General features: G+C 38.3%; 1 protein-coding gene across 1 annotated transcript in view; it reads right to left on the reverse strand.

Annotated features, from left to right (window-relative positions):
- The window catches only part of LOC119772143 (mitogen-activated protein kinase kinase kinase 11), a 78,393-nt gene that overhangs the window by 38,957 nt on the left and 26,986 nt on the right, over window positions 1-12,450 (reverse strand). The window contains exon 2 of the mRNA XM_038268449.1: window positions 3,858-4,038. Within this exon, the coding sequence (XP_038124377.1) occupies window positions 3,858-4,038 (181 nt within the window). The remainder of the gene's footprint in view (window positions 1-3,857; window positions 4,039-12,450) is intronic.

The raw sequence follows: 12,450 nt of genomic DNA on the forward strand, positions 1-12,450 counted from the left end.
GTTATTTTTTTTAATAGAAAAATAAATAAAAAATTGTCAATTTTAACGTTTTATTTAAATTACAAAAATAAATCATAATAAAAATAATCCTATTTATGATGTTTTAAAAAGTAAGACCTACGAAAGACTGATTTAAGAAATTTTTTTAGTTTTATTTTGAAGAATTCAATGCCTTTTAAGACTTTTTAAGGAACCGCAGGAACCCTGCCTTCTTCTGATTTTTACCACACCCACTTCCTTCAACATCAAAATGCCACTGGCAATCCTGACATTAGCCGAGTTTCCATCCGAAAGTGAAGCAGATTTTAAACAAACGTAAAAAATTGTCATAAAAAAGAAGAAAATGTGAATAAGATGGATTTACGTGACGTCATTATAGGCTGACGTTACGTGTGGCTGCAGTAAAAAAGGGACTATAGTTAGAAAGCCAACTGTCCTGGGAAAAAAGTATTTAACTGTTCACTCCAGTTAAATAAACGGAGATCGATGGATTTAACTCAGTCTGAACTTTATTTTAGCTGTGCAAAGAGAACAGTTTATCATACGGCCCTCATTGCATGGGAATCAGCCCTGTTCTGATCTGGGCAGCATTCATTCCCCCTTACTTAGAATAAAGGAAAGTAGTCAGAATCAAAACAAATTACAGACACTTTGGTTAAACATAGGGATGCACGATATAATCGGCCCCCTATCGGTATCGGCCTTAAAACTGAATATCGGACATCGGCCACCCCACCGATATTTAACCCGATATTTGATCAGCTTCTGAGTTTCTAAAGTCTAAAAAAAAATATAAAAAACACTACTTCTTCTTCTTCCTCAAAAACTTCTTTTTTACAGACTTAAAAACTTCTAAAGACGAGGGAAAAAATATTGATACATTAAAATATCCCAATATCTTCATATGCTGATATATTGCTATTTAAAAACACCATATCAATCTCTTTTACTAATGAAATATTGCTATATGTCATCGTTATGCTACGAAATCCCCCGAAAATTCACAAAATTTTGCCATATTTTTATATGCTGATATATTGACGCGGTATCGATCTATTTTACTAACAAAATCTCACAAGAATTTGCAAAATATCACGAGAATTTGTAACAGAACGATGAAATTTCATGAGATTTTGAAAGTAAAATAGATCGATACCGCGTTTTTAAAAATCAATTTGACATCAGCATATGAAAATATATTTGAGTATATTATTTTTCAAAGTGTCAGAAATAGATAACAAAACTGCTATTTTCAATAACTACGTATTTTTGTCCAGCTTTAACATCGGTATCGATATTGGTTATCGGCTACATGAGTTTTGAAATATCAGCATATCGGATATCGGCCAAAATCCCAATATCGTGCATCCCTAATATTTTAACAATTATTTAACTGAATTCACAAACTTTGTTTTGGCAGGGAACAAAACAAATCGGGTTTTAAAGCCACAACATAACCAGTGCTAAGTCTTTTTTGCAGCTATTTTTCTTTGTATGGTTTTCTTAGTATGTTTGATTTGGTGATAAGTGGAGGCGTTGCAGAGACAAGGGTGGAACAAAACCGAGAAATACCGGCTGTTTCTCCGTAACTACATTGTGACGCTTTGTGTTTCGTGCTTCGCATGCGACTCCACTGCCTTAATTCCCATCGTTCTGAGCTTGAATGACTTCTTGCATAAATCCACTGAGCCTCATGTATGTTCCCTGGTTTTAGCCATGGAGAAAACTCTTGGCTGGAGACAATTTTGGTTACATTTACACTTGCTCATATTTTCCAGACAAAAAGTTAATGGTGCATCTCCCAAACATCCTCAACAACGCTTTTATTGGTTCCTCTATCGGGACGGAACCAATAATGGCGAGGCGTTATTTTTTTTTTATGAAAAAAAATATATAAAAAATTGTCAATTTTAACATTTTATTTAGATTACAAAAATAAATCGTAATAAAAATAATCCTACTTATGATGTTTTAAAAATTAAGACCTACGAAAGACTGAATTAAGACATTTTAATACCAATTAGTTTTATTTTGAAGAATTCAATGCCTTTTAAGACTTTTTAAGGACCCGCAGGAACCCTGCCTTCTTCTGATTTTTACCACACCCACTTCCTTCAACATCAAAATGCCACTGGCAATCCTGACATTAGCCGAATATCCATCCGAAAGTGAAGCAGATTTAAACAAACTTAAAAAAATGTAATTAAAAAAAAAAAGAAAATGCGAATAAGATGCATTTAGGTGATGCTATTTTAGGCTGATGTTACATGTGGCTGCAGTAAAAAGGGACTATAGTTAGAAAGCCAACTGTCCCGGGAAAAAAGTATTTAACTATTCACTCCAGTTAAATAAACAGAGATCGATGGATTTCGCTCAGTCTGCACTTTAATTTAACTTTGCAAAGAGAGAACGGTTTATCATTGAATGGTAATCAGCCCTGTTCTGATCTGGGCAGCATTCATTCGCCCTTACTTAGAATACAGGAAAGTAGTCAGAATCAAAACAAATTACAGACACTTTGGTTAAACAGTAAGATGTTATGAATAAACCTTGAGGAAAGAAGCTGGCTTGTTATGGAAATAAGTATGCCTTGCTTACAAACCCCCTTACTAAGACATTTAGAGACCTTGCAGGTGAAACAAACTGGGTAAAAAACTTTTATAGCGAGTAAATGGCATAAATCAATATAAGAAATAAGAGAAATCTGAATTTTCCAACACAGACAACCGGTTCAGTGATGGATCGAGGTTTCAATAAATGTGTTGTAATCGGGCAAGTTTACTGACTTTATCGTGTTAGCTAGTAGTTGTTATTTGTTCGTAAAATAAAAATATTCAAGGTAAATTGTTTTGTTTTTTTTACGTTGCAAAATAACATAAAAATTCAACATCGACCCAAATAGGAAATGGCGAGCCTATGGAGTGAAGTTTGTTCCTTTTTTGTTAAAACGAAGATGATATTTTCTAAATGAAAAGCTGAAAAAAATGACATCAAGAAATGAAACTGTAAAATAGCTTTTCAATTAAAAAAAGGTTTTAGGAGTAAACAATACTATATGTTTTCAATTGTATTTCAATTTTAATTTTAAATGGTATTTTTAAAAACTTTAATTTTTCCAAAAGATTTTACCAAAGCAAATAAAGAAATTCTATCTCTTAATTTCTCTTACTTCAGATAGAGTTTTACTAAATGCATTTCTTTTAAGCTGCATTTTACATTTTCCCATTTCTTATTTTAAGCTCTTTACCAGTGAAAATGTTGTTGCTAGCTTCCATGCAGACCAAAACAAATGCATCTTCACTCCTCCCTCCAGAGGAAAGCCCGCCCCCAAAAGTGAAGAGAATGTGATCTGTAAAATGCAATTTGCAAAACTCAAACTGAAAAAGACAAGTTAAATATATAGATTTTTAAAATAATAAAAATTAATAAAAAAGACCATTTGAAAGTTCTGAAAATCTGAAAACTCTTAGAACCTTTTTTTAATAAAGAAGTTTTACAATCTTTCATTTCTGGATTTTTTTCAATTTCCATTTAGAAAGCATTTGTTGTGCAATAATAATGGCACAAAATTCACTCCATACATATCAGCCTTTTTAAGGTTTCGGTGAACCAGAAAACAGCAATCTCTCCCCCCTTAGGTAGAATCTGAACCTCCCCTCCATGATGCTGGTGAAGATTCTCAGTCATCCAGATCATAGCCAAAAAAAAACAAACCACTGGACTTTTATTCCAACGTTTGAAGACGTTTCGCTTCCCATCCAGGAAGCGCTTTCGGTTTAAATGTTCAATTTCAAAGCCTTTTTTTTTTTGCTTAGACACCATGCCTTTAAAATGGGGGTCCTTCTAAGCTGACTCACCTCCAAACGTCGCTGCCCTTGGAGAAGGTGGAGGACTTGATGACCTCCGGGGCCATCCAGGCGTAGGTGCCGGCCGTGCTCATCTTTGTGGTCTTGTGCCACTCCCTCGCCAGCCCGAAATCGGTGATCTTCAGCGTCAACCCCTCCATGCACTCGTTCTCTATGGGCTCAGCCAGCAGAACTGCAGACAAAAGGGGGGGGGGGGGGGGAGAAAGAAAAGCGCTCGTTAGACATTTTTGTCAAGTGAGGAGGAATTCATCATGCACTCTGGTTTGGATAAAACGTTTTACTTTAAATCAAGATAGAAATCAAGCCTGACTGAGTTTGTGTAGAGATTCAAACATTCTCAGTTTCTTTCTCACTTCCCTTTTTTTTTTTTTTTTTTTTGAATATATCAGGCCATTATAACAAAAAAAACACAAACAGACATCTCTGCAGCTCCTGACTCACTTCACCTTCCTAGAGTAAATGTTATAAACATATTCATCTTTCCACCGGAATCCTCCAGGGTCAACCAAAGCAACCCTTCATTAGCCTCTAATGAAATGCAGCGGGTGCTTGGTAGCACGCTACCCACACAAAGAGGAAGCCCTGATATAAAAAAAAAACAACCCACAGACTTCAGGTGGCTGCTGTCTATTTATTACGGCCTATTAAAGCAGCCATAGATATGAGAGTCTGCTTTACAGAAGAAAGGAAATCAACAAATACGTACGAAGAAATGTAGCTTTATCTGGTTGGGAAGCGCTTGTGAATTGCTCATAGTGATTATACAACAAGGCATTAAAAAAACAACAACAAAAAAAACAAGATTATTTGGGTGGCAGCTGAATCGTAAAGATAAACCACCCATAAATTTGTTACTCCTTCAGTTAAATTTGATGGTTTCTGCAATAAAGCTAAGGATGGGGAAGTCAGATTTTGGATTTAATCGCCACAGTTTGTGTTATGCTTTACAATGACCATAAAAGTCAAGCCATTACAGAAGTAGCCCGTTATTTTCAGCCGTAAACCTATGACTGCATATAGTAAAGGTATTTATAAACACAAATATCTTTCTGAAATAAAAAAAAACAAGACAAAAAGACTTTAGAAAAGACAACATAATAAAAAAAAAGCGCTGCAGATAATTTTAAAAAGAATGGATTGCAAGGAAAAAACATACAAAGTGAAATAAGAGCTTAAAGATTAAACACAAAAAGAACTGATAAAGCAAACAAGGTCAAACTGATGTTGGGATTTGAAGAACGCAGAAACTGAAGGAGCGTCTAATGAGGGGAGGAGTTTTAGAGAAGGCCCCGCCCACTCTGCTTTTTACTCCCACAGGTAAGTAGGCGTGGCAAGATCGTTCAAACACCTAAAAACTAAATTAAGGCAAGTTTATTTCTGTACCACAATTCAGTACAAGGGCAATTCAAATTTCTTTACATGGATTAAAAATTAAAATACAAGAAAAATAAAATGAAAAGAAAAGCAAACATGATAAAAGCAGGTAGTAAAACAAAACAGTTTTCCTCAATTGGTGGTTGCAGGCTAATCAGCGGATCAAACCATTTGTAATGGGAAGAGAAATTAGTTTATCGTTTGTTTAAATATTCTTAGTTTGGGTAATTTTGTTAATTAGTTAAATTTAAAAGGTATTTAGTGTCTGGCCAGTATTTATCTGTTTAATTAAGTTTATTTGTTTATTAGTTTGTTAGTCAGTTACCCCCCTTGTGTGTCAACAGTGGTCTGATCAGCCGCTATTTAAGTTTCCCTCGAGGTCAGTTTGTGCTCGAGTTCTTTATGTTAAAGCCTGAATTGAATTCTGTTTTGTTGACTTCTGTTTTTGGGCCCAGTTTATCATTTTTTGAAAACTTTTGGAATAAATTAAGACTTTTTTTTGAAAAATTTCAGTGGTTTTCTGGCTGGTTTGTGCAAATCCCTCACAGACCACAAACTTAAACTAATAATACCTCGGTTAACAGTTGAACTTCAAAGAATTCAGGCTTTCAGCACTTTTTCAGTCTCCTGGATGTTTTTTTCCAGATCAGTGGAGCATAAGAACTAAATGCTGCTCTCCATGTTTGCTTCTAGTTCTGGGGGGACGGAGTAGGCTGGAACTAGAAGACCCGAGTGGTTCGCTGACATTAGATCTGTTATGGATTGAGCTGCTGATCTATTCAGCGATTTAAAGACTAATGGTGCATTTTAAAGTTTATTATCTGAGCTACAGGGAGTCAGTGTAATGCTGCGTTCATAACGCACAGCAGGACCTTTTGCGGCGCCGAGATGCGCGTCAACCATCGACTTTGCATGTAAACCAGCTGCTTCTGCTGCTTGTGGTGTGAACGTAGAATAAGGACCTCAGAACCGGCTCATTTATTTCTTCTAATCTTTTGCAGTTTGCAGTTTATTCTAGTTGATCGGAAATTCAAAATCTCCGTTTACATGGACACTAAATGAAATGATCCGATCATGACGTGTGTATACATGTACCAAGCGTTGGATCAGATTAAATCTTTTAAGCATGCGCAGAACTTCCTGCCAAACTTGGCAGTTCTGTCTGCGTCTGGTTTTTGGGAGGCCTGACAAACGATGCGCTCGGAGCGAGCGGAAAGAAAAACGGAGAGAGGAGGAAAAAAGCGCTTGGCAGCGAAATGTCCGAGAGAAAATGTAGAGAATGAGCGATTGAACCGGCGTGGGAGAGCGAGTGGGCTGTGGAGAGAGAAAAGAGGAAGAGGAGGAGGATAAATTCCTGCTTCCTGCAGCTTTTAATTAAACTGAGTGTATAAGTCGGCGTTCCTAGACTCCTCCCGCCATGTTGTTCACAGCGAGAGCGAGAGCGACCGGTGGTTTCCTGTTGTTGACAAGGCGGAAAAACGTCACGCTGACGTCGCACACATGCGCAGTGAAGATTATTTTACTCTTAAGATCCGAATGGGTGTTTACATGGACGCCAATCGGAATGGCGATCGGCAAAAACCACCTCTCTCTACGTCGCACACATGCGCAGTGAAGATTATTTTACTCTTAAGATCCGAATGGGTGTTTACATGGACGCCAATCGGAATGGCGATCGGCAAAAACCACCTCTCTCTTTCGGAATTAAATTTATTTCCGATCGGACCGAATCGGATTAGAATCTTCAGTCTGACATGTTTACATGAAACATTTTTGATCTGATCAGGCCTTCAATCCGATTAGTTGTGTCCATGTAAACGTAGCTAGTAAAGGGATTCGCAAAGTCATTGCAGGCCTTTTTTTTTTGTACATAGGTGTGTTTGTTAACCTGTTGACTGCAGCGAATGAGGCGCCAGCATTGTTGATGCTTTTGTTTAAAACCTCAGAAAAACATATTCTCTTGCATCTTTTAGCTGTAAATTATATCTGACATTTCTCTTTATACTGTAGATTTCACAGTGAACCTGGAATCCATTTTTTTCTCGACCTTCGTTCGCCTTTTCAGCACTCCTTTTTTTCTTTTCTCACTGCTCGATCACTTCTCCATGCAGATTTCATCTTCTCTTTTACTTTAACTTGAGCAATGGAATAACTGATGTCTGCAACTTTAGAATGGAAACTATCAACCAGCTTAACTACTGAGTTACAGGGTAAAGTGGAAGGAGAAGGATAAGCCCTGGTAAAGTTATTAATTGTGCTGTCCATTAAAGTTATGATAAACAATGACATTATAAGAAATGACACACTTTCTTATAACATTTATTTTGGTGATCACATCAGTTGTAAAGATGGTTTCAAAGTAAATAGAGAAATGGTTTGATAAGGCAACATCAGAAACATAGGAAATATTTAGACATTTGCTGATGGCCAAGTCCAGAATATGTCCTTGATTGCGTGTTGGCTAAGATAAAACCTCAGTCGGCCTCAGCAGATGGCCGCTCACGCTTAGCCTGGTTCTGCTGGAGGTTTCTTCCTGTTAAAAAGGAGTTTTTCCTCTCCACTGTCGCTACAAGCATGCTTGTTGTAATGGATTGCCTTTCTAGTCAATGAGTCGATGTAATCAACTGGTTTTCCTTAGATAGAAAACTTTGAACCAATCCGACTGTATGATCTACCGGTAGTTGAATAGTCTCTGTAAAGTGCCTTGAGATGACATGTTTTTATGAATTGGCTCTATATAAATAAACAGAATTGAACTGAATAAGATAAGATAGACTTCATTGATTTCACATTGGAGAAATTCACTTTAAACATAGGCTCAGTAGAAGAAGGTGCAAGGAGGAGGAAAAAGTGTTTGACATGTTGAGTCAAACCAAATGTTTAAAGTCGTAGGGAAGCGGATGTTCCAACGGTTGCATTTCTGAATTCTTCCGAGCGGTGCCTGACTTTGTGATTGGTTGCTTATCAAGGGGGCAGGATTGTTGTGGCGGAAGGTTTGCAAGGAAGTCTGATTGTGGCCGGTTTGTCGGAAGCATCACGCTAACCTGTTAGCAACTTAGTGCTAGTATGTTCCCAATGGGAAATTCCATTGGGACCAAGTAGTACTAAATTGGTGACTTAGGAACGACACTGTCAAGGAACGCTATGGACAGAGGAAACATGCAAGAGGAGGAGAGTTTAGTGTCGGAGGTCGTGGATGAGTCTCCTCTGTCGTCCATTTTTTATTTAGAGGAGGAAAGCGGGACGAAGATGTTGTGGAAGAGGACACCAGGGCGGCAGAAGCTTGGTTTGGTGTAGAAGGCTTCCAGCCGTACATATTTGAGCCCTTGCCTCGCAACGCTGCCAGTTCTGTTAGCTCTACGCCTGCTGATGACACAGACGTCCATCCCCGTGAACACTGGGACGCAACTCAATGGGAAAGGATTCTGATTTCTGATTTCAACCGTTGCGTATAGTAGCGTATATGAATCAAGATGCTATGACCGAAAAAAAATTGATTGACAGATGACCGTTGATATATGATTGGCCAAATATAGGTGTTCAAGATAACGAAGAAAAAACACAGATTTTAGTACAGGATTTTGTTTTTTATGGAAATTTTCTAACTTTTTTGGAAAATATCTAATAAAGAGTACATTTATATAATTATATAGTAACCTCCAATGTTTTTTTGAGGTCTCCTGTGTCTGTCTGTGCATCATCTATCCAATAGTAACCAAAATATATTGCAGTAAGGTCCAATTCTTCTCTGCAGTCTGTGTCGTCAGCCACCGTAGAAGCAGTCAGTTTACCTGCTGAGATTTCCTTCCCACTTCATAAAAGAGCTCAACAAAAATTGCAAAATTAAAAAACTCAATACATTTTTTAAGGGGGATTTTTTCCAGATTTCTCTCCAACTGCTCATTTCTGCAATGTGATATTAATTTGAACAGCACTGTTGTTATTTTCACATACATATATTTGAATTTGTAATGAGAAAATGATGTCACAAGCACTTTAATGAAAAACAATCAGCAACAGCCTGAAGACAATCATCTGACCTCAGATGATTCTGATTAGCAGATCAAACATTGAAAACAATCTCATAATTATGATTCAATAATTATACTCATAACTAAGAAGATCCAGTTCTCTATTTTAACGTCACATAAGCAGCAAATTGGACGTCGATGCACAGATTTTTAAGTTTAAGAATGTTAATATACAGCTTCTTGTTAAAGTAGCATTCCATGGCACCAAATTCCTTTTCAATCTGATAATTAGTCAAATAAGGGCAACTATCAGTAAAACTGACCCCATTCTTTGTGCAAACTGTGTTGTATTTGCAACACAGTTGTATAATGTATAAACAGTTATATAATGTTTCTGATAAATGTGGAAAAAATTTAACAGTTTCCAATAATAACTGAACTTTATTGATCTCACATTTGAGAAATTTACGTTTGCATTTAACCCATCCCCTTGGGGAGCAGTGGGCTGCCATCATGGGGTGTCCAGGGAGCAAACGAGGGTTAAGGGTCTTGCTCAGAGACCCAGACGAGACATTCGAGTACCAATATAAGTTAACTAAACAGTTCTATCTTTAAGGGGTCATAAGAACGCAAAACCAAGTTTACATTGTTATAGATGAACAACGATTTCAAAGGAAGCCCCGAATTAATGTCAATTCGGGGATGTTTTTGCTTTATTTGGTTCCTGGCCTGTACTTTTGTCACACCCCAAAATTGACATACAGACCAGCCCACTGGTTCACTGACCCAAGAACATGAATAGAAGTAGATGGAAGACACTAGATCAGCTGTTTAGCATACAGTTGGGTTTACTTCTACAAGAATTACAACGCAGGCAGTTTCTCTATTGAAAATGAGCCAAAACCAAGGGGGTAAATGCAGTGTTCCAGGCTGCATGGAGGAAGGGGAAAATTTTACAGTTTTCCAAAGGATCCTAAGACTCGACAGGCATGGATTATTTTTGTCTATCAAAAGATTCCTGCAAAGTTTGATGCTCAGCTGTTCATTTGTTGGAAGCATTTTACTGAAGACAGCTTTCAAAATCTTGGACAGTTCAAAGCAGGATTTGCTAAACTTCGGCTGTTCCGACCGTAAGGCCATCAGAACTGCAAGCTGGGAGTATGATTCAGTCGCTAAGCTGTTGATAGCAACACAAACATATCTATGGTGACCAGATTTGATGGTCTGCTGGGCCGCTGACTGGACTGGACCGGGCATTCGAACTGAGCCATGAGCTCCGGGGCTGGTCCGAACCCGAACCGGTGACGGTATGGTTCCCCCCGCCTGCCTGCCTGCCTTACTGGGCATGCGGTCGCTCCGTCCGCTGCTGGCTCCATGCAAGGTTCCCGGAGCTGATGGCTCAGTTCTGCTGCACTGTAGTCGACCAAAATCCCGGACGATTTTGAAATTCCCACGGACATTTTTTTAGAAATGAAAAGTAGGCCATGTCCAGGAAAAAGTAGGACGTCTGGTCCCCCTACCATATCAACAATTTGATGTTTCAGTGAGTGAGTGCTTGTTGCTATGATGCGTCTTTGCTCAGCAGCATTGCTCGTTGTAAACCAACCAATCAGCGCACAGCTCATCTAAATATTTATGGGCAAACCATGAAACGAAGAAAACCTGTCGTTTTATTCTAGGGCTTTTAGCCAGGCTCGCATTAGGACTCATAGAACAGCAAATATGCCATTTTCAGGCCAACCAATGTTACACACCCTATTCAGAGACCTTAAGGACCAGCACCAAATACCCTAAGGATTTATTCTATGACCCCTTTAATTGTTGCATTTCATAAACCTCTAATTTTTAACCATTTAATTTTAAGTTTACTGTGGCGGTGATATCAAAATCACTTATCTTCATAATCTAATTAACTTTTTTCTAACATGTTTTATTACCAATTTTATCAGGAACAACTCCAACAGCCACATTGCTTAAGGTAGTTTGAAGCTCTGTGTTTTTTACCACTCAACACCTTTATGTCTCCCCCAAAGACTTCTGTGTTGCTCTGTCAACAGCAGCAGCACCTGACCGTTTGGTTTGACCCGAGGTCTTTTTACAAAGTTGTTGTGTTGCATCAAATTCTCACTGTTTTCCCACAAACATCATTCTTGCCTCCATGTGGACGTCTGAGGGACTGGGCGGTGCCAGCATGCTGAGCGTATGCACTAACAGGCACAAAAGAACATATTCCCTACAAAAACACCTGCATTTAGGCAATTTTATTGTAAATATCACTGAGCTGAAATGACTGTAACATCGAAAGTATCAGTATTTGGGTTTCAGAATCGACTCTAGAGCCCAATCTTCTGGTATCGGGGGTATCGATATTATTCATATTGATCTTCACATATACCTTGAACTTTTCCACATTTTGTCACACATTTGAACCACAAATATATATTTTATTTGGAAATGTCTGAGGCAGACCAACATAAAGTGTTATACAATTAGAAGGTAGTTTATTATATATATATATTTCACATATAAAAATAAAAAGTTTGGTGTGGAAAAAGTATCAAGCCCCTCTTCTCTTAATGCAACCCCCTTGCCTTCAGAGGCTACCTGATGATTGCCGATTACTTAATGAAGTCAACCTATGTGGAAATGTGCAAGGGTATGAATTCGGGATGGAACGGTTTATGAAAACCGTCCGAACCGTTCAGTTAGACTGTCTCGGTTCGCGCGTGTTGCGTTCGGTTCATGCGCTGCTCCTTTTTCTCATAGGCGAAGCGTTTGCACTCCAGAGCAGAAGGTGGCGGTACTGCGACCAAAGCCAACCACCAGTAGTAAACAAGAAGAAGAAGCGAAGCAGCTTAGCTGGGTGTAGCAGAAAAACATCTGTTTTTGTGGAGAATTGTGTCGGAATAGCGAGTGGGAAAGAACAGGAGTTGGAAGACGCGCCAGCAGCACTTTATAGGTCTGCTGTATGGGACCACTTTGCATTTAGAGTGACCTACGATGACGGCGGAAAGAAAGTTGTGGATAAAAGTGCAACAGTGTGCAAGCATTGTGCAACACATTTTGTTTATTCTAACAGCAACATGACCAACATGTCAGCCTAACAATCAACATATACCGAACCGAAAACCGTGACCACGAAACCGTGAACCGAAACCGAACCGTGGATTTTGTGAACCGTTCCATCCCTAGTATGAACACGTTTTGAGTTACTAAGACATTTTGCTTATGCTTGGATG

This window comes from Cyprinodon tularosa, unplaced genomic scaffold (assembly GCF_016077235.1).
Source record: "Cyprinodon tularosa strain WSP-4 unplaced genomic scaffold, ASM1607723v1 ctg70, whole genome shotgun sequence".
NCBI classification, from domain to species: Eukaryota; Metazoa; Chordata; class Actinopteri; order Cyprinodontiformes; family Cyprinodontidae; genus Cyprinodon; species Cyprinodon tularosa.